Source organism: Ovis canadensis, chromosome 25, assembly GCF_042477335.2.
Source record: "Ovis canadensis isolate MfBH-ARS-UI-01 breed Bighorn chromosome 25, ARS-UI_OviCan_v2, whole genome shotgun sequence".
NCBI classification, from domain to species: domain Eukaryota; kingdom Metazoa; phylum Chordata; class Mammalia; order Artiodactyla; family Bovidae; genus Ovis; species Ovis canadensis.
This window is the reverse complement of record NC_091269.1, coordinates 58,675,903-58,698,805: the sequence shown is the minus strand read 5'-3', so window position 1 is coordinate 58,698,805 and position 22,903 is coordinate 58,675,903. Positions and strand designations below refer to the sequence as shown.

The following is a 22,903-nucleotide window of genomic DNA, read 5'->3' as shown; positions in this document are numbered from 1 at the left end:
GAAGAAAACATACTTTTCTAGAAATTAAGTTATTTAGAACAGAATAAAAAGAAATAAATATGAAATAGCTAAATAAATAAATCTTTCCAAAAGGAAAAGGCCAAACCTGGTCTTTAGGTTATTCTTTACTGGTAAATTCACTTTGTATGCATAACATCTGTATTATTCATGTATCCTTCTTTGTTTAAACTACTGTTGGACCACACAATCAAAAGAGCAAGTGAGTTATTTGTTTTTTCTCCTTAGGGCATTTTGTTTTCTCTCAAACTTATATTTGCAGGCATAGAGAAGTAACCTACTTTTGGTTATCACATGAAAAAACTTTACACAGAAAAATCTGTATTTGCACATCCGTTTGGGGTTTTATTTTGCTAAAAAGAATTCACACAGGCCAAAAACAAAAAACCATGCAAAACATTTTTGTGCACACTTTTACCACACTATATTCCATTTCTGAAATGTTAAAATTAAAAATCCCAAAGCAAGAGTACTTAGGTTGAAAAGTTAACATTATAAAAGCTAGATTCCTAACACAAACACTGCAGACATAAGTCACTCAGTTGCAAAAGGTTAATGTTTATAAATGTTAAATAAATGTCAACAATGAGGACACAAGAACTGTAGATCCAAAGTGTACTCCTCACCGTGAACTATTAAAACTTGTGTTTGGTATTGTAGGACATCCACGATGTTAACTTGAAGTAGCTACAACCTTAACCCAACACTATGCCAAAATTAAAAACACTGAGGGAACCGTATTAAAAATCACCTCCTTTTCCTGCTACCTTTAAAATGTTTTTGTTGTTGATTTTGGGTTTTGGTAACTAACAGTCCCCCAGAATACACACTAGCTGTGAAACGTAGAAAAACGGCTTCAATAAATGATTATTATGAAGCTCACCTTTGAGATTTCACTTTTCTTGTTAATGATCATATGCTTTTTAATGGCCACACTTGTGTCTGTGTAAAATCTTTTAAGTGATATTTTTGGGGAAAAAACTCTAGGGAACTTTATTCCCTTTCCTTGAGACCAGTCCTTGATAATTAATAGTTTTTTTTTTGTTGTTGTTGTTTTTTAAGAAAATCTGCCTAGAGCCTTTCTGTACAGTCAGCAACCTCCTTGTCCCTGTGTATCTGAACTTTCCAAAAATAACAGAATGCTTGCTTGCAACTCCTGAAAAATCTCCAGGCACTCCCTGCAGATGTTACTCTGCCTGGTGCTTTATATTCACTTTCTCCCTGCACCAAAGCTAAAGAAGGGCCTTGTGGTAGGAGCACATTCATGTCCCTCCTGGTGTTCCCTGGGGGATGTTAGTGGCTTCACTCTTGGAAAAAAAAAAAAACACGGGCCTTCTGTTAGAGACAAATCTAGCTGCTTCTTTCTCCCTCAGGTAGAAAGGCAGTCCCCTGGAAGCCTCAGTTCTCAGAAGAAAAAGTAGTCTAATGCATTCTCATAAAACATTTCAAACGTGCAAAGAGAAAATCCAAAACAGGAGTGAGGAGAGGGTAACGGTGATTGGAAGATGGCCTAAATATTGTGCTCAAGTGAGAAACATCCACTCAAACCGCCTCCTTTGATGCCAGGTTCAGTGAGCATAACAGCGCTTCCTAAAAGGGAAAGAGACGATAACCATTTCCAACCTCAAAAACTAAGCTTCTCTCTTTATCACCAAACAGCTTTAAAACGCTTACTGAACTCAAACTATCACTAATACTTTAAAGAAGTTTGAAGATCCAAGTCTATTTCAATAAATGCTTAAACAATTGCTAGCTCAACTCAGCTCATACTTTTTTCAAAATACTAGCCAAAATGGCAGACGCGTCTATATCAGGCCATCTTTCCCTTCCAGCAGGCAACACAATTGTTTACAATCAGTGTGTTGCATTTAAAGGAAGATACGAGAAGGATGGAGCAGCTCTGAGGTGGGAGGTCCTGCAAGCTTGTGTGTTCTTACTGAGGCTGGCAGAAAGGAAGGTTTCTCTTTCCCACCGGGAGTTTGGGCATGTCCTCAGCCTATTCTGCCATCCTGTTTCAAACACTGTCTCTCTCTTCTTTTCCGCAGGTCATTAAGCCTGTTGAGGAGAGGGATGTTGAAGAGGACCTCAGCCGTGAGCACTCATAGGACTGGGAGCGAAACGCACGCACAAGGCTACACATTCATGCCAACGAACCTCATAAAGCCAAACGGGGGCCAAACACAGCCCAGAGTCATTGCGCAATCTCCTCTCACACACAGCAAAGCAAAACTGGAAAAAAACCCAATTCCACTTGCCCACCACAAGTCAAAAAGCAGCTAAGCTTTCTGGGGACATTGGCTGTTTCAGGCTAAAAGAGGGTGGCAGAAGAGCCCTTCTTTCCCTCAGCTGTCTGCAGCATGAGCCCGATCCTTTCCCGAAGCCCTGTCGATTGCCCAGAGGCTCCCAGAAGACATCCCTCCAATGTCTGGGCTCCCATGAGAATGTTCAAGCCCGTGCAAGGTCTGAAGTCTGATGCGCCGAGGTAGCTCCATGACGCGAGGAATGGAATAACACTTCCTTTTTTGGTGAGGAAGGCCCAATCGGTCTTAGCTAACAAGCTCTCAGCTATGGCTCTAAAAATACCCTGCAGTGAGAACTGTTTGGCACTTCGTTTTGTTTGTTAGAGGAGCTCTAAAGAACTCCACAGAAAACTTCAGATTCTCCACAACCGCTCTGAGCTCTGTCCCTGCTCTGGTGACCTCAGGGAAGTGTATCGCTTTGGGAAAGTGACTTTTTCTTTTTCACTTTTGAGTTCTTGGAATTCTGTCCTCAACGTTTGAAGTACAATTCCAGTCTTGGATTAATTACTAGCTTGGTTCAGGAATCTTCATTTGGCTTCTAGTCTGAACTATGCAAATACACGATCTGTGTGCAGAAGAAACGACTAAAATTATACTTCAAAAGGGCTCAGGCGCTTCCTGTCTTCTCCCTTTCCCCCCAAAAGAGAAACATCAGTCTCCTTCAATCCTTTGTCGCCAGCAGCAGGAGCAGCTCCCTGCCCATCCGTATCAGATGCCCTGGGCTCCCTACACGTTGACGGCGTGTGCATGCTTCTTGCACAGGGGTTTGTCCTTCTTGGAGTAGAATGGCTGCCCCTCCAGGTTCACGTGGCAGATCTGAGACAGAAAACAGACAGGCATGAAACAGTCCAGGAGAGAGGGGGGCATGAGCAGAAAGATTTCAGCCATCCCTTTAAGACAAAGCACTGTCACAGAGAGACGGGAGAAAAGGCAACAGCCAGCTTCTCCTCACGACAAATGCTTCACAACCAAAGCAGTATATGCGCAGCATTTACACTCAGTCGTGTCCAACTCTTCGTGACCCCATTGACTATACAGTCCATGGAATTCTCCAGGCCGGAATACTGGAGTGGGTAGCCTTCCCCTTCTCCAGGTGATCTTCCCAACCCCGGGATGGAACCCAGGTCTCCTGCATTGCAGGCGGATTGTTTATCAGCTGAGCCACAAGGGAAGCCCAAGAACAGTGGAGTGGGTAGCCTATCCCTTCTCCAGAGAATCTTCCCAACCCAGGAATTGAACCGGGGTCTCCTCCTATGCAGGCAGATTCTTTACCAACTGAGATATCAGGGAACCCCAAAGCAGTATAGATGGGTTGAACTATTATTAAAGTAAAGACTTCCAAAGAGGAACACGGAATAATCTGAAGTTAAATTAAATTAAATTAATGGAATACAGAATACATACACAATAAAGGTGATCAATGTTGTGTGTGTTTGCTTAGTCACTCAGTTGTGTCCCACTCTCTGTGACCCCATGGACTGCAGCCCACCAGACTCCTCTGTCCATGGGATTCTCCAGGCAAGAATACTGGAGTGGGTAGCCATTCCCTTCTTCAGGGGATCTTTCCAACCCAGGGATTGAACCCAGGTCTCCTGCATTGCAGGGAGATTCTTTACCATCTGAAGCGACCAAAGGAGATCAAACCAGTCGATCCTAAAGGAAATCAACCCTGAATATCCATTGGAAGGACTGATACTGAAGCTGAAGCTCCAATACTTTGACCATCTGATGCGAAGTGCTGACTCACTGGAAAAGACCCTGATGCTGGGAAAGAGTCAGGGCAGCAGAAGAAGGCAGAGGATGAGATGGTTGGATGGCATCACCAACTCAATGGACTTGAGTCTGAGCAAACTCTGGGAGATAGTGAAGGACAGGGAAGCCTGGCGTGCTGCAGTCCATGGGCTTGCAAAGAGTTGGACACAACTTAGCGACTGGACAACAATTAAGATGATCAATTGATGATATCCACAGAGGTGATTAATATTTAAAGAAATATAACATGTCAGAAAAATGATCCTCACTAATAATTAAAGGAAAAATAAATTAAAACCTCTATGAGATACCTGTAAACCTAGCAAAATAAACAAAACAAAAAGCCTCAAAAGCTCATCCCCTTTAGCCCATGTGACTAAAGCCAGAAAGAGAAAAAAGTGATCAGTCGAAAGTCAGCAATATCAAAAGAGATCAGGCCTACTTGTCACTGTTTAGGGAATGTGAATCAGCCCAGCCTTTGGCAAGGGATGCGGCAGCACTGAAGAGAAGCCACAAGAGGTGCCTGCCCTGCACCCCAGTAACACCACTCTGGATAATTCCATCCTGCAGCAACTATAGCACAGAACAAGAGAGCAACATGTGCTCAACTACAAACCAGGTAGCCATTAACATTTCTCTGAAGGGGATGATGATTAAGTTAATTTTTATGGTGCATTTTCCCAATGAAATGCCACCGTGAAATATAAATCAAATATGGCAAAGTATATGCAGGAAAATATTACACGAAAAAAAGAGGCAAAATTATAGACCCCCTTGATGACAACATGTGAGTGGAGCTTAAAGATGGAAACAAAGCAGAAAGGGAGGAGATCAGTAGTATTTGTCAATGTGGACAAATACGATACCAGATACTCTGTATACACGATCTCATTTAATTTTCACAAAACTTAATGGGATAGGTATGACTCTTCTCTATTTCACAATTGGAAGTTAAGGCTCAGAAAGGCCAAGTATCTTGCTCAAGTCACAGACCTAGTCAAGTTGTAGAACCTAGGAATCCATAGTCAGGTCTGCAAGACTCCACTCATTTTCCCCATACCTCACAGCAGAGAGGGACTATGTTTACTTGGAATTGTTCTGGGCTTACAGACTTGTATCAGGGTAGCTCACTAAGCCCATGTCAGCTAGGAGAGCTAGTCCTGATCTTCCTTTCTTACTAATTCTTTTTCAAGTTACGGGAAAATATAAGCTCATTAAAAGTGATTTGGAAATATAAAGTGATGGAAAGAGGACCAAAAAATCCCTGAAAGTTTTCCAATCAAAATATTGCTTTCCAAAAATTAAAACCATGTTCCACTTAGATACAGACAGCTTCATGGGGCACTGAGTGCTACCCTGGGCTAGTTTGGGGGAAGGCATAATGGTTCTCTGTGATAATTCTCCAGAGGACGGGAGTTGCCTGGTTTCTTTGAGTAGATCCTGTGGGCAGTGCTGTGAGTCTTTCATACCAGAACTTATTTGTAATCTCAGACTGAGCAACCCCAAGCTTTACTGCTTCTACTGGTCTCTCTCTGGGATTTGCACCATATCATGATTCTCAGACAAGCACAGAAGGCTCGAGGGAGCAGACCCACGCTCACCTTTGTGTGATTTCCTCTGCATGTGACACAGACTGCTCATCAGCCTGCCCTTAGAGAACAAGCCTTCTGTGCCACTGTCTTCCCTGAACCTCCTGCAAGTCTCTCAGACCTTTCTAGAAGTTGGGTAACCAGATTTACAGGCAGCATCTTAGGATTAGACAAGCTATGGCTTGAAGGTAAGGCAAGAGAGCCCTGTACTGTGCTTGCGGAGCTGTGGCTCTGCAGGGGACAGCCCCAAAGCCAGTGTATTTATATGGCTTTGTCCCTTTTTGGAGGGGAGGTCCTGATGTAATTAAAAGACCCTAAAAGGTGATGAGAGGTGTTCACAGGGTTGGAAAATCAGAGTGCTATGGACTGAATTGTCCCCCCACCACTAAGTTCACATGTTCAAGTCCCAATCCTGAGTACCTCCAGCCTACCCAGAACAGGGAAAGCAGTGACTTTATAGGGAAATAGGGTCTTTGCAGATTTAATTAAGATGGAGGTTAAGATGATGTCATATGGAGTAAGTTGGGCCCTTGATCCAATATGGCCAGTTCCTTATAGGAAGAGCAGATGAGGACATAGAGACAGACACCTGTACTGAGGGGAATGTCATGGAAAGACAGACACGGAGGGAAGGTGACCATGTGGCGGTGGAGGTCGGGACTGGAGTGATACAACCACAGCTCAAGAAACGCCAAGCACTGCTGGTAACCACCAGGAGCGTGAGAAAGCAGGGCCCTGCTGACACCTTGGATTTGGGCTTCTAGCCCTCAGAACTGGGAGAGGATAAGAGTTTCTGTTGCTTAAGCTGTTCATATTGTGTAGCCTTCAGTTCAGTTCAGTTCAGTTCAGTCGCTCAGTCATGTCCGACTCTTTGTGACACCATGAATTGCAGCACGCCAGGCCTCCCTGTCCATCACCATCTGCTGGAGTTCACTCAGACTCATGTCCATCGAGTCTGTGATGCCATCCAGCCATCTCAGCCTCGGTCGTCCCCTTCTCCTCCTGCCCCCAATCCCTCCCAGCATCAGAGTCTTTTCCAGTGAGTCAACTCTTCGCATGAGGTGGCCAAAGTACTGGAGCTTCAGCTTTAGCATCATTCATTCCAAAGAAATCCCAGGGTTGATCTCCTTCAGAATGGACTGGTTGGATCTCCTTAGCAAACTACTATACAGAGTGAATACAATGCACCCCACAAATGGGAAGGGATATAGACATGCAGTGTAAAAGCTGAAGTGAATTGCAGTGAACTTTATGACTAGGGTTGCTCTATGTCGTAAGTCTATAAAAAGTATTCAAGTTTAAGCCATATAGATCTTTCACATATTCCTAAAATTTATCTTGAGCAGCTCTGGTTAAAAAAAAATAAAAGCCCTAGTAGCACATTAACTTTCCCAAATAAAGTTTAGTCAATTACAAACTCATATTATGGAGTTTTATCAGGGACAACTATTTTCTAACTCTAATGTGGAGTCTAAGTGTTGGCATGCTTATTGTCATATCCCTTCCCTAAACCAAAGCCCTTGTAAAGAAAATGTCAGTCTCACAGTAAAAATGACCTGGCTGTTCAGCAGAAATAAACTGCACGTGGTTAATACTTAATCCAGGATTTATCTCCTGGCAACTGCATATCAAGAGCAGGACCATGTAGGAAAATGAAATTATATTTAGTCCTGCCTTCTAAAGGTTCAATCAAAAGAAATCTTACCTCAGCTTTCCATAGGATTAATCAATAAGCTCTGATCTAATGTTCATGGTGAACATTTGGGGGAAAACCCTTGAATCACGTCGTCATATCTTAAACAACTTATAACCATGAGAAGTCATCTGCCTCTATTAAATCCAAACATCATTCGATCCTCGCACTTATTGAGAGCACTGCCAGTGAAGCAAGCTACTGGCTTGCCACATCCTGAGACACTCCTCCGTCCTTCATGAAGTGGAGAGTAACAAAGCCATGGTTTACAAATCATTATTAGTAATAAAGCTTGGCTCAACTGTGACCTATCCAGGCATCATGGTATTTTCCAGCTTTTAAAGAAGATAGAATATTAGAATAACAGTTGAAAAGTATGTGGAGAGTTTCTCATCTGGCCCCACTTTGTCGCTCCAATCCCTTCTCAGAAAGTCAGGACACCAGGCTGAAAACATACTGCGCAAATGAAGCAGGTGTCATGCCAGGTATGCCCCAGGGCTTCGATAAACTTGTCACCAGCCTCCACGGGGAAATCACAGCCGTGACACTTGGTGCTGAACAGATTGACGTAGTCTGAAACGAAAGGCAGAGGAAGGACCAGGTTGGGAAGGATGCCCCTCCCAGCCACACCAACCCAATACCAGAACAACCGCCCAGATCACTGAGCTTGAGGCAGTGATGAAACCTAATTGGTTACTTGTCATCTGGCACACAAAATTCTCAGTTACATGATTGGTTTCTTTCCTTTTCCAATAATTTGCACTGGGATTGTGCAGATTCAGGCTGGTCACCACCGTGTGCTGGTTTGATTTGCAAACACTTTCTGGAACTGTCATTAACTTTCTGCAGGGTGATTTTCTCTGCCTCTGTCACATCTTTTGGCCCAAAGAGACCAATCCCCCAAAAGAAAAAGCAATCCTATTTCCCAGCAACTATGCTTATTTTGGAGCAATGAGAGCCTTTAACATTTTTTTAGAGTTATGGAATGTTCTTCACTTGGTTATTTTTCTGTCGTGAGGTATCTGTGTTGATAATATATTTTCACTACAAGAAACAGTATTTGAGTTACTGTGTCAGAAGTAATTCCCCTCCCCCAGCCAAGAGGATAATAATACCAAATATTATTTATGTAATGCTTTACAGTTTACCAGGAATCCTCATATAGATGGTCTTATTTGCTAGTATCTCAATGTCAAGGTCTATGTATTAGTTTTCTTTGTACTCCCAGCACAGTGCCTGGCACACAAGTTGGTACTCAACACATGTATGTCAAATGACTGAGGGAATGGATGACTCAATAAATCAATGATTTGGAGAAAAAAAAAGATAAATCAATGACTGAACTTAATCTTTGCAAGATTAATTTTGTGTGTGTGTTTTGTTTTTTTTTTTTGGGTGAGGAAACTGAGGCTCCAAGAGGTAAAGGCTATAGCCAGAGGCTGTAGCCAGAGTGAGACAGCAGGCCAGGTCCCGAGCTTCTCAGCCACAAACTGTCCTGGCTGGGTCACGAGCAGCACTCCCAATGCACTCACAGTAGAACTCTTCCAGATCCTTCTAGAAAATCTTGATGCCTTTTACAAAGCCTTTATCCCCCTGTAAGTGGACTTATCTTTCCAGCTCTGCCACAGTTGGCTTTTTCTTACAGCGATTTTCTGCTCTGATCCCCTTGTGGAAAGTGTGCCTGATCACTGTCTTAGGCTGCTGCCGAGAGTCAGCATGTACTGGGGGCCATGAACTTGGATTCCGAAGAAAGAAAGACCTGGGCTCAAATCCTACCTGTATACAGGAATTGTTCAAATCTGGGGCAAGTCACCTAACTTCTCAGTGCCTCCACTTTTTCATCTAGATAATGTGAATAACTACAGATTAAATATAATAAAGTATATGAAGTACTGGGCACCAAAAATGTTGGCTTTCATTTTGAATGCCTTTAAGACGATGAAAGGAGGGAAGGGAACATGATTTGAGTACCTACTATGTGCTAGTACGAGTGCTTTTTTACGTTTCCTGTTTAATCCTCACAGTAACTCTGCAATGAAATATTATTTTCACTTTAAAGACGATGAACCTGGCTGTAGCAGGTGGTCAGGAGCCTGCTGGACTCCAAAGGTCATCTCATCTCCGTGACTTCACGCTATTTCCAGTTATCTATTTGCCATGAAGCTTTGATAAGTTGTATCTCTTGCATATTTTTTCCAATGTATGGTTTCCTTTTGGGGGTTTAATTATACTTTGTCATGCAAATACTGTTACATACATCGCAAGCCATCGATCTTGTTTCTGATAGAATACTTAGTTTCTTTAGTAGGCAAAAATCGATTGCCTCACCAGGTAGGAAAACATCACTCTGCTTCCTTAAGAGAGTTGTAGCAAGTTTTCGGTTCACTCTGTGCTCTGCAGGAACTTCCTAGTGTGTGATGAGAAGCAGGCCTATAGGCCAACCTACCTCCACTTGAGAGAAAACCCTGCACCCCACTTGTGAGTTCTTTTTCATTCTGCCCAGCTGGTCTCCAGATGCCCTGGATTCTTTCCTCCATCTTTGTGCCTCTTTATGAACCGGGTCCTGCACTCAGAAATCCCTCCCCACTTTGTCTACCTGAATCTCTGCAATCCTTCGGGCAGCCTTCCTTCTAGAAAGACCTCATTCCTCTCCCACTCAAGGGAGATGAGACAGCCTTTCTGAGGGCTTCTCCTGGACTTCTCTCCCTCCCCATTCATTCACCACCCACCCGCCTATTCACTGTCTCTTCACTGTCCATGTGCGTGCCAGCATATCAGACGTTGATGGGTCTGCTTGAGGTTTTTCAGGGCAGCGACCCTCTTTTCTACGCTTAGCGCCCTTCACAGCGACTGGCACACATTTGATGGTGAAATGATGAATGGACAAAGATATGTTTCAAACAGCCTTGTTAAATTTGATTCCTTTTGCTGTTGTGCAGCCTGTTTCCGGCCCCCCCACACCCCACAGATTAAGCTCTTGCTTCTCTGGTTGCTCAGATGGTAAAGAATCTGCCTGTAATGCAGGAGACCCGGGTTTGATCCCTGGTTGGATCTGATTTCCAACCTGGGAAGGAAAATCCCCTGGAGAAGGAAATGGCAACCCACTCCAATATTCTCGCCTGGAGAATCCCCATGGACAGAGGAGCCTGTTGGGCTACAGTCGATGGGGCTACAAAGAAGTGGACACAACTGAGAAGCTCTTGCAAGGGCTTGAATTTATTTCTGGGATGTCTAGTCCTGTCTACTGATTAATTTTGCTTTGTTTTGTTTTAAACTTGTCTTTTTACTATCTGGAGAACTGCCACTTTGTTTTGGAATTTGATATCACAGGTCTGACTCTAATACATTGTTAATGAATTATTTATTTATTGGCCTCGCAGCCAATGTGGCATGTGGGATCTTAGTTCCCCAACTAGGGATGGAACCTGTGCCCTCTGCATAAGAAGTGCAGAGTCTTACCCACTGGATGCCAGGGAAGGTCCCTCATGTTTCCCTATAATAGTAAAAAAATGACAAGGTCAGAACCAAACACAATATCCCGTGGTATTATATTGGGGACCTTCCTCAAGGCTGACTCTGATATTTTATCTCAAGGGTAGGTTAACCAATCAGGCTTGATTTTACTGCACCATTGGGTCATCTAGCTCTCCTTTCTTTACTTGTTCATAAGAGTGTCACTCTTTATCACATTCAACAAGCATACTAAATTTCTAATGCTCTTGCTAGAATAAAAATCAGATTATGTTACTTCTTTACTTTAAAACATCTCAGTGACTCCCACTTCTTAAGGGAGTGGTTTCAAACTGCGCTCCTTGGAGAGCTGTGGGTCTCCCGAAACCATTAGAAGGACGATGCCTGTTGCCCATTCACCATGAGCACGTGCTCTGTCAAGAACTCTGTGCCCACTATCTCAGCTAATCCTCACAACAGCCTCTGAGAGTTAGGTGAGGAAGGAAGAGACTCAGAAAGGGTAAGCGTCTGATCCATCATCACACTGCCTGGAAGTGACCCCTTAGGGACTTTAGTCAGGGTCTCTCAGGGTGGCCTGGGGTTGAAACTAAATCTGCTTCCTTGCAGCCTTGTCTTAACACCTTAAGACCCTTTTTACTCAAAATATCATCTTTGAAAACCTTTTTTTGGGGGGGGGGATTGCTAGGGAGAAGAGCAGTGGGAAGGGTATAGATCTGTTATTCTTTCACAAGCCTCAGACATAAATTGTGGCTTATCACACATTATGAAAGCTATAATGGTTTTAGTTGACTGATAATAGCAATTTGTACTGGTACCACAGCATTTTTTTGGACAACCCCACGGCACGTGGGACCTTAGTTCCCAGACCAGGGACTGAACCCGTGCCCCTGCAATGGAAGCACAGAGTCTTAACCACTGGGCCACCAGGGAAGTTCTGGTGTCACAGCACTTTTACTAATTACCAACCATCATCATTTCCATGTAAGAAGGGAAAAGACAGGTGCTACCTTCCTCCTTTCACTGATACGGAAACTGAGGCCAGAATGACCGAGTGACGTTTAACGTCATCCCGTGAAGCCTAGAGCTGGAAAGGGAATTCATCAGGGCCTCGGACACCAAGAAGTTTCTTTTATGATTTATTGTCAATGGGAGGAAAAATGTTTTATTTTGTTTTGCTTTTCCCCTTGAGGAACTGAAATGTTTTCTCCTTTCTGGTTTTAAAGTAAACTAACTCACTGTGTTTCTTTTATTGCCCTCAAATTTGCTGCCCAGTCACTGCAGCTCTGTTATTCGTCATAATCAGCATGCTTCTTTTTCCCTCGTCGACTTGGTGCTGATCTGCTAAAGTTCTATTGTCTTAACTTTCATGTTTATGTTACCTTTGTTGGAACCTGCCTCAAATCCTTACCTGAGACAGACAGGCTATGAATAAATGAGCGTGTAAGTGTCAGTGAGTGAGTAAATAGCTAGTTAACCAGGATGCCCAACTCTAACAGAATGCTTTGTCTTTAGAATTTACCATAACTGACTCCAAGTTTTAAGATAAGATATAGTATTTGGGGGGGATTAGAGAAACTCCAAATTCAGACAGCACATGGCAGGACCCCGAAGGAACATCCAGGTGTAAACATCACAGGAGCTGGGAGGGGACTTGCACATACTTGGTACTTAACACATTTCATACTTTATCTGAGTTTAATCCTCACCACAACTCTATGACACAGGTGTTGATCTTCCCCTTCTGCAGATGGGGAAAGTGAGGCTCAGAGAATTTTAGTAACTCATTCAGGGTTACAAAACCAGCCTGAGGTGGAACCTGGAACAAAGGCCAGAGCCAAAGCCTTTTCAGACGAGGCCTCGTGGTCTCCAGATCAAAATCACCTGAAAGGTTTCCGAAATGGTCACCAGATGCCGACTTGGGTCCACATATTTGGTGCAGGGAAGGTAGCAGAGACTGAATGTCTGTGAAAGGGAACCCCTAACCCCCTTCTTCCAGACTGTGGGGCCTCCCCATAGCACAGAGGTCCTACCTTTCTCACAGTAGGGTTCCCCATCTTCCATGTGGAAGAGGCTGTTCCCGAAGGGCTTCTTGCAGGCTGCGCAGACAAAGCAGGTGGTATGCCACGTCTGCCTCAAGGCGTGCATCACTTCCTGGGGAAAAGAGCCTCAGTTCAGGACAGAAAGGTCAGCGGGGAGAAGGAGGCGGGCTTGACGCCCACACCAGGCCTCGGTCAGTGCAAGAGCGCCCCATCAGGGAGCGGGACAGGCAGCCCAGGAAGCGGGCCTCAGAGACATCGAGGAAGGTCAGAGGTGGCCGACCTCGCTCCTACTCGCGCAGTGCCTGCTGGGTGCCAGGTTCTGTGTGTGCTCATAAAAGCTGCGATGCTTCCCCTCCCATTAAAAATGGGAGGGAGGCTGCTTGTTACTGTCATTTTACCAAAGGGGCATCGAGCGTCAAAGCCACATAGAGGTACATGGTGAGGTGACTTGCTTTTCAAAAGCTCCGCAAGCCACTTCAAGCTATGTGGCCCAGGGATACAGGGATCTCTCATTTCAAGCTCATTTGTTCCCTAGTTCACTGGTGCCAAACCAATGCCCTTCTAGGATAGAAATGGAGTTGTTCTTGCTCTGTTAGCACGGCAACTGCCTGGCTTCTAAATGGGACCCCACAACATTGGGGAGGAGGAGAGACTGGTTGGAAAACAGACAAGGGTCCGAGGAGAAGAATGCTGCCCACTTACCCCCATGATTTTGGTGTTACACTTGGCACAGACTGGGGCAAAGAACTGCTCATAACACCGCTCACAGTAAACATTGCTCTGCTCCTCCACAAAGCACACATCTGCCAGGGACGTCTTGCAGTAGGCACAGTTGAACTCTTCTGGATGCCAGGAACGGCCCATGGCTACCAGAAAGGGGCCCCTGGGAAAGCAGAGGACAGTATCTCCTAAGCAGCCCCAAATGCTCAAGACCAGGTATTTCAAAAACTCCCAACAATATTCACACTTTGACCCTGATAACCCTGACTTTTGTGACTGTTCTAATGAAATAACAGGAAATTCAGATAAAGCTCCATGAAAAAAGATGAGGTTGCATCACTTACAAAAAAGAGTAATGGGGAGGCGACTCAAACATCCACTACAAGGGGACCCAGTAAGTGTATTATGGGATATCCATTCAGGTGAATACTTGTAGTAAGAAGAACCAGGATATGATGGTGCCAGTGGCTAACATTTGTTAGGTGCTTACTCTCTGCCAGGCACCGTTCAAGAAGAAATTCGCATTGATTAGTGTGTTTAACTCTCACAACGACTCTGTGAAGCAGGTACTATCATGATACCCATTTTTAGATAAGAAAATTGAGATACAGATGTTAAGGAAGTTGTTCAAGGCTATAGGGCTATTAAGCTAGACCCAGGACACAAACCTGGATCTAGACCAGTAATCAGAACAGTGAGACTAAAGAAATGCTTTATATTTTAATTTTAATTTTTCTGAATTTTCTAATTATTCTCTAATGAGTATATTCTTTCTGTTGTTGTTTGGTCAACTAAGTTGTGTCCAACTCTTTTGTGACCCCATGGAATGTTGCCTGCCAGGCTCCTCTGTCCATGGGATTTCCCAAGCAAGAATACTGCAGTGGGTTGCCATTTCCTTCTCCAGGGGATCTTCCTGATCCAGGGATTGAACCCACATCTCCTGCACTGGCAGGAGAGTTCTTTACCCTGTGCATTAGCAAATGGGTTCTTTACCACTGAGCCACCTGGGAAGCCCCATATTTTTTCTAAGATACTTTATCTTTAAATAAAAGTATATTTTTCATATACATAAGTTCATCCCCCCCACACACATGCACATACTATAAACATGTTATATTCAAAAAGTATCGCCCATGATCCTTGGCTTCTAAGTATGAAATGACTTGTTTTCCTTTCAGTGTGGCAGATGGCCACCAAAACCCTGAGCAGCATAGGCCTGACTGAATAGACCCAGAAGCAGCCCCAAAGGAAAGCTGGGTCAAAACCAGCACTGTCAGCCAGCTTGCAACAGACCTAATAAACCTACCAACCAGACTTGCAATTCTCAGAACCCAGCCTTAGCCCAAGGGGGCGGTGCTGGCACAGCACCAACCTGGAGCTTCACCCACTTACCTCATGGAATCCTCACAACTCCCTGGGGAAGTGGGTGTCACACAGGCATAGAAGCTAAAGCTCAGAGAGGGTTAGCCCAGAGACAGCCAGCAAGAGGGGCCTGAGGCTGCGCTGCAAGCGGCCTTCTCCCTGCACCTCCCTCCCCCCCATCCCCCTTCCCCTGCCAGCACCCCAGCACAGGGGCTCAGTGGGGTCTGACCTTACCTGATGATGCTGTTGCAGTGGCCGCAGAGTGGAGTCCGGCTGCTGGCTGGGAAGCGCTCGGCCCTCTGCACCGTACCCCTGGCAAGGGGGGACACCTGGGGAGCCGGTGGCGGTGGGGTGTAGGCAGGGGCGCCTCGGGGCAGACTCTGCTGGCTGACAGTGGTGGTACTCTTGCCAGGAGCAAACTTCTGAGAGAAGCTGTCATCTGTCACCCATGGGGGGCGGCTGGCAGACTCCGCAGGGCCCCCACTACAGGGCGTAGGATTATAGCTTGGGGCTGGCGAGGGGGTATAGGCTGGTGCTGGGGAGGGGGAATAAGTGGGAGCAGGGGAAGGGGTGTACGCAGGAGTAGGGGATGGGGTGTAGGCAGGGGCAGGGGAGGGCGTGTAGGGGGTTGGACTGTAATTGGCCCCTGGGGATGGGCTATAGGTAGATGCAGGCACTGCAAGCCAAAAATATCCAAAGAAAAATGTGTCAGGAATTCATCTCTCCCAGCTTCCCTCACCCTCAGCCAGAGAACTATAAAAGACAACTTTCATATTAGAGCGGCATAATTCCAGTTTTTACACAGAGATGCGTCCCGAGCTTCTTCATGGCCTTGATTTGAATTTGCAGCAAGGAGCCAAGGGAGATAAAGAGCCATGGAGCAGAGCCCTGGGGAGCTCGGACAGGGCTGGGAAGGGATAGAACTATAAATATCTGCAGCTGTGTGGGGTGGGGCTCCGCCAGGCCTTGGCTGCCAGGAGCCTGCTGGAGACAGTGAGTGGGGGCGGGGGGTGCGGGCAAGGCTTGTATCTGGATCCCCTGGGCTGGAGAGGGTGAGAGTGGGTCATTCTGGCCTTGACTGGAAGATGCTTTTGTTTGCACTCTGACCAGCGATTTGACATCTGAAATGCCTCAATCGTATACATTTGCTGAACCTGGACCTAGTCCAGCCTTTGAGACAAAGCCGATGACTGGACAGTTAGGTTTTCAAGTTTAGATTTTAGGTTTAGTTGCAATAGTGTTTTGTTTGTTTGTTTTTTCTAACAGCTTGGCTTGATGTGTAATGGGGGAAAGTCCATTTTGGTTCGAATTGGGGTGGTGGGTCTTGAAGACATCATTCAGAGGAAGGCTAGACAGAGATGCTGAAGTGACACGGCCCAGGTCTAGCTGCTTCCTCAGCCTGTGGTTGCCTCTGGGGGACTCAAGCTCCCCTGCCTCGCTTTGATGGAAACTGAGAGTGTGTCCGAGTGTCTGTTAGAGGTTACCTTCCAGTGCAAAAGGAAAATTCCCTGCCCTGCTTCTGGACTCCCCTCCTCCAGCTCACTGAGGGCTGAACACCCTTTTAGGGCAGCAACACAAAGGAGCAGAGCAGCTGCTCACCCAAAGCCCTCCGAGGTCTGGGCCTCAAAACCCAGGTTTCCAAGTTCTGCTGCCTCTTGTGAAACTAGCAGGGCCAGACCCAGCTGCGCCCGGCACACCTGGTTTAGCCAGCCTTCGCTCGTAGGGAGGGAGGTTCCGGATGCCTCACCTCAGCTCACAGTTTGCTCCTCTGCAAAGAGGCTTTATCCCTTCTACCCCAGGAAGTGTGTCAGGGCAGCCTCCCTCCCCATCCCTGTGTCTGGCCTGGTGAATGGACTATGCTGATAGGTGCGAAGGCAGCCCTCAGCAGGCTCCAGCCTGGAGAGGAAGGTCATTCTCAGGGCTGAAGTTCCTGGCCTGCCCTCTGGTCTCTCCCCACCTGGTTCCCCTGGATTAACCTGCTGCTCCAAGCCTGTACCTCTTGCTCCCAGACGATTGGCCCTTCAGAGCTGGGTGGCATGGAAACCCTATTGCTGGGAATGGGTAGGGACCAGGCCTGTGATTGAAAGCAGAAGGGATAAAACCCTCCACAGCCCTGCCCTAGAGCCATCCTGGGAGTGAGGCTGGCTTCCAAAGGTAAAAGTTTCTCCATAAGGAATCCTCTTCCCACTTACTAAGAGGATAGGCTAGGCACATAACAAGTCAACTGGGTGGTCCTCTTTACAGTTGAGGTCACTGAGGCTCAGACAGAGCTAGTAAGCGGTGGAGTGAGTCTCCAAAACCATTCTTTCTATCACCCTAAGCTGCCTCTGTGAAAAAACACGAGTCTGATTTCCAGAAGATTTGAGTGTACCATGTTGACAGGAATACCTGTCAACTTGGAGGAGACCCCATGGTCTGGCAATGCAGCACAGGCACCAAGAGTCCTGGGTCCAGGTCCTCGCTCTGCTACGTCCTGGCTCTGTGTCCTTGGGCAAGTTCTTTAACATCTCTAGGCCTGAATTTCCTCGTCTAAAAATGGCAATAACAATTCTTAGTACCTCATTAGGAGGATAAAGGGAAATAAGAACTATAAAGGCTTAGCCTAGTACCTGGCACCGTGTATGTCACTAAATGCTAGTGAGAATGGTGAGGCGAGTGACCCCTGGGTCTCGTGGCCCAGATGAGCTCACAGCTTGATCGTGGCGTCACCTGAAGGACCCCAGCCCAGGGAGACTGTAGGATTTAGAGGATGGAAGATGTGACCTAATCCTAATACTGTGTTATCCAGTACATAGTCCTAATGTGGCCATTAAGCACTTGATACGCAGCTAGTCCAAACTGAGACAGACTATAAATATCAAATACACACCAATATTTAAAGACTTAGTACAAGAAGGTAGAATATCTCACTAATTTAGTATTGATTGATTATATTGATTAAAGTGATACTTTGAATATACTGAGTTAAAGAAAATATATTAAAATTAATTTCACCTGCTTCCATATACTTTCTGTAAATTTATTTTTAATTGAATATATACTTTTTAAAAATGTAGCTACTGGAAAATGTATTGTTACCAGATAGCGCCATCCTAATCGGGACAACAGTTACCAAGTACTGCCTGCTTTCACACGCCAGGGCCTTATGTGCATTATTTCACGCAATACTTGCCGCAATCCAATGAGGCAGGTAATAGTCTCTAGTCCGTTTTACAGAAGAGGAATTGAGGCTTGGAGAGCTTATGCAACACCGAGCTGAAACTGGCGCTCCGGATACAGGACTCAACCCCAGATCCCTGCTCAACCACTCCCCAGGCAGAAAAACAGGCTTTAGCACGCCCCTTCCAAATCTGGCCCTAGCCCACTTTTCCAGCGTCTCTCTAGCAACACTAACCCTATTGCCTCTGCCAGGCAGTCTTTCTCTTCCCTCATCTGGAAGGCCTTCCAGTCTCCATGATTCACTCCCTTTTTCTAAACCCCCAAGACACGAAGGTCTCAGCAGGTCAGAGGCACGCTGGCATCTGGGCACGGTGGGCTGATTCCTTGCCCAAGAGTCCCCCGGCAACCCCCACCCCACTACGAGCTAAGGCCCTTCCCTTCTTCCCGGCGCAGGCCAGCAGCTTCCCTCCACCATCAAGTACCCGGTGAGGCCCGGGGCGCAGGGAGCAGCTGCTTCGCAGTTCTCTTCCCTCAGCGCCCTCCAGCCTGGCTGCCCCCGCCATCCCCGACGTGCCAGGAGAGAGACTTGATATCCCATCTCCGAGCCCGAGGCTGTTGCTATTTCTGCTTGATGGAATGAAGCCCGTCCAAATTAGAAGGTGATATTTCATCTCTAATTGGCAAGCTCAAAAGGCCCCTATCGCACTCGGCGGCTCGGGAATGTGTAATTAACCAAGGTGATTTCTGACTCACTCCAGGTCGGGCCCGGCTCCCGCGAGCGCCTGGCCCCCACCCGGCCCGCGGGCCGACGTGGCTTCCCTCGGCCCGTGTGGGGGCCCCTCCGCCCACGGTCCCCTCCCGGGCCCCAGGTGCTCCAGGGAGCGGCCGCCCGGTCTCGGCGCCAGCGGTAGGACCCGGCTTGCGAACGCCACGGTCGGCCCGGAGGAGCCTTCGTGAGGAGCTGCGGCTTGGGCTGCACACAGGCTCCCCGCCCGCCCCGGGGCCGGGCTCGGCGGAGGCGAGATGGGGAGGGGCCCCGGGCCCGTGTTCCCCGTACCTCGCCGGGCCGCCTGCCAGCCTCCCGGGGACTCCGCCCTCAGGAGAGGGGGCGGAGGCAGGCCGGCTCCGGCGCGAGCCCGCCTGGCTGCTTCCTCCCCCCACCCGCCGGGCAGGAATGAGTTAACGTCTGCCGGCCTGGGAACGCGGCAGAGGCGCGCAGCTCCGGGGCTCCGGCTCGTCTCGGCCGCCCGGGCTCCAGGCCCGGAAGGAGGAGGGGGCGCGCCCGCGGGCCAGGCGGCGCGCGCCACTGGTGCCGTGCCGCCCCCTGGCGGGCCTGCAGAAGAGAGCCGGCGGCCCGGGCGGGGGCGCCGAAGCCAGGGCCGCCCGGAAGATGCGCTAAGGGCCCACCTGGGAGGGGAGCCCGGGCCAGGGCGGAAATGGCCACCTTGCGCCCCGATAGAGCCTCACCTCCTTTCGCAGCTGCTCCCCCAAACTCCTTATCACCCTCCCTCCTGTGCTCCCCATCGCTGCAGAGCAACTGCTTCCTCCAGCTCCATCCTCGCAGCCGGCTGTAAATTGCTCCCTAATACTATGGACTTTTAATCTCAAAACTCTTGTGTTCTCGCTTCTGAAGAGACAGAGCAGGGCACCTCTCGTGTACCAAGAACTGTCCTGGGTGCTTCATTCTCATCTCCAGAGCATCAGGTGTAGACAACATGCCTGTTTTTTAAACGAGGAAATTCAGGCCGGGGAGATGGGGTACTTTACTGTGGATAGCAGAGCAGGGCCTGGCGATGGAGCCTGACGCTAAAGCCACTTCCACCCACACTCGACCCTGCTGTCAGAGTGTGTTTTATGAAACGGATGGCTGGTCATGGCTCCTCTGCCCTACACATCAAGTCAACACCCCAAACAAGGCTCCTCTCGTCTCAATCCCTGTCTCATCTTCCCTTACGTTCACTGAGCGGGGGCATGCCAGGGGAGATACCTAAGCCAGCCTGAGAACTGCCCTGGAGCTCTGGGGAAGGCCCAACTTTGCCTAGGAAAAGGGAGGACATAGGCTGAGCCCTTGGCTCTGCAGTGATGAGAAAGCCTAGAACAGAGCCAGGGAAGCCAGCCACTGGCCGACCCTGTGTGGGTCCCTCTCCCGCCCGTCACATGTGCTTTCCATGCCTCTAGTTAGCCTGTCCCAGCTGAAGAAACCAAAGACCGGACAGGTGAGCAGCTTGCCCAGCATCACATTATACCGTAGGTCTGTCCAAAGCCCATGGCACTTTTGTTATAGCTCCGCATCCACTGGCTTGAATCAGACCCAGACTCCTAGAGGAACAAGACCCTCCCCCCAAACCCTCTCTTGCTCACTTGGAGCCTGCAACTCCCCAGGCAGGAAATGTCTTGAGATCTAGGAGGCTCTGTTACTGCCTGGCACTGCCCATCTGTCTCTGCAGTGCCAGAGACAGCTTCCATAGGATTCTGGTCCATAATTGGAAGAAGGGAGGGTGAACGTCATTAACCCCCATCCTTCTGGCGGATGTGGCTTTAGAGCTGACCCCTGGAGCCCATGCCCAGGCTAGACAGCGTCCCCCAACCCTGCCTCTCACCTGGCTGGTAGACAGAAGGCCGAATGCTGGCAGTGGTGACAACCCGGGGCTTGGGTGCAGGGGCAGCTGGGGCCTCGCTGTGTGTTTGGGCAGCAGGTGCTGGAGAGGTGGCCACAGCGGGACTGTAGGCGGAGGCCCGGGGCCTAGAACCAAGTGGGGAAGAGTTAGCAGCCAGAAGGACACCCTAGCCAGGCCCTAGAGCCTGAAGCCACGGCAGGCTGGCTCCCAGATCTTTAAAGAGGCTCTGTAAGGAGGAAACCTGACAAAGATGTGCCTAGGGAGCTGCCAGAGGCTGCGAAGAAAAGACCAGGAGGTCTTAGGGAGATGAAGCTGCTCTTTGGGTGCTACGTCTTGGCGAGCCTGGTGAAAGCAGCAGAGACTCTGTGAACACTACAGCCCGTTGCTACCACCTTAGCAGAGGGAGGAGAGGACCAGTCAGACCAGAGGGTGATGGGAAACCCTCCACCCCGTGTGGAGACACGGAGGGATGGGGGTGGGAAGCTGGGGCGGGCAAGGAGGTCGAGGCAGGAAAGAGGAAAGATGGAGACAGGCAAACTTACTTCCCAACCTTTGGGGCCCCTCACAGCCTCAGACCACCTGGCTTCCTCCCCCTCCCCCTTTCTATTGTTGTGGAAGGAGCAGCAAAGTCCCAGGCTCCAGGGAGGGGCTGTCAGGAGACCACCCCCCCCAGCCCCCAACATACTCAGAGGCTCTTCTTCTGTATAGAATTTCTGTTGCCCTCCTCCCACTGCGTTAGCTGCCAAGAGGCCCAAAGCAGGCCTTTTCCCACTTATGACCCAGGGACCCTGGGACCAAAGAGATGGAAAAAAGCAATGTACCAGTTCATTGCCCTCAGGAGATGCTGTGCTTGGCCTCTGCTCTCAGAGAACTAAAGACTCCAAGAGCTCCTGCAGCTAAGCAGCCTGTTCAATGTCTGATTCAGTGTTTCCCAATTTCATTTACCTGTGAAGTCCCTCATCTTTTCTTCATTTTAAAACTAACAAATGCCTTACAGAACATGTCCCTGGTTGCTCTCTGCATCTTTCATGCACTAATGGGGATGACATGACCCACACCCAGGGAAAATGGGACACTGACCGGGGAGTGGAGAAATGAGCCCCTGGAATTATACTGCTTTCTGTTTCCCTCTCACGGGCCCAGGGCCTGCCCATCTCTGCTGGGCAGAGTCATAGGATAAGGGAGTACAAGCCTCTGGGGCTCTGGGAGAGGCTTGCCCTGAGCTTAGAATCCACCACCAAACTCCTAAATGGGTCCAGAAGGGGCTGGGTGCTGCCCCAGACAATTAGTTAGAAAGCGTCTCAGAGAGCCACTGTGCCTGACCTGGGGGCCTGTCCTGCCAAGTGGTCGTGTTTCTGGTTGAGTGAGACCACTGTCTCCCCTCTCTGGGCCTGCCCTTCTCTGATATATCCCTGTTAAGACCCGTGGAGTAGGAGCCTCAGTGGAAGAGGAAAAGGCCATGTCCAAACGGTGCCTAGCTTCCACTGTGGTAGAAGAAGACAAAGGGTCAGCTGGTCCCACCAGTGGAGGATGCTTTCCCAGCGCTCCAGGAGCCACAGGTAATCTGTCAGAGATTGGTGCTGGGGGAGCAAGCAGAGGCTTAGGATATCCAGCAGGAATTCTGAGGCCATGTGGAGTGTCCATTTGTCTCCCACTGGCTCCCTCTGGCACCACTCCAGCCCATGCAACAAGGAGGGCAGAGAGCTGGGCCCAGAGTGAGGTCCCTTGGCCCCCTCTGCTCCAGCCTGATGCTGGCAGCCCTCCATGGCTTTCTCCACTCTCCACCCAGGCTTCACATCTCTTTGTAAGGCAAAGTGGAGGGAGGGTTTGCTCTGTTGAGGGGGTCCCGAGGCCCCCCAGACAAGGAGGCCTGGAACGTGGTGCTGGAGCCTGCCTTTCAGCAGGGCTGGGGCTGGACTGTCCATGGGACCCAGGCATCTAAAGCCTTCCCCTCAAACTGGGGTGGCATCTTCTCACTAGACAGTAGGGACATGTCTTATCCCCCTCAAAGTTTCTTCTTTGTGTGGGGAACAAGGCCTTACTTAAAGAGACTCTGGTGTGCAGAAGGGAAGCAGCTTGCTAAGTGCCCCCAGGAAGCTGGGAAATGAGGACCCTGGAAGCCTGGTCCAGGCTCACCCTTGATACTTGAGTTGGGCTGGGGAAAGGCTGGGCTCAGCATTAC

At 48.4% G+C, this 22,903-nt stretch overlaps 1 protein-coding gene across 7 annotated transcripts in view; it reads right to left on the bottom strand.

Moving 5' to 3' along the window:
* Positions 1–338: 338 nt before the first annotated feature.
* The window catches only part of LDB3 (LIM domain binding 3), a 60,170-nt gene continuing 37,605 nt past the window's right edge, over positions 339–22,903 (bottom strand). For all 7 annotated transcript variants that reach the window (XM_069572339.1, XM_069572340.1, XM_069572343.1 and 4 more), the window contains 6 exons: positions 20,704–20,846; positions 15,179–15,620; positions 13,565–13,745; positions 12,854–12,974; positions 7,810–7,925; positions 339–3,134 (listed from right to left, as the gene is read on the bottom strand). In XM_069572339.1, coding sequence (XP_069428440.1) covers positions 3,045–3,134; positions 7,810–7,925; positions 12,854–12,974; positions 13,565–13,745; positions 15,179–15,620; positions 20,704–20,846 — 1,093 coding nt within the window. In that variant the 3' untranslated portion in view covers positions 339–3,044. The remainder of the gene's footprint in view (positions 3,135–7,809; positions 7,926–12,853; positions 12,975–13,564; positions 13,746–15,178; positions 15,621–20,703; positions 20,847–22,903) is intronic.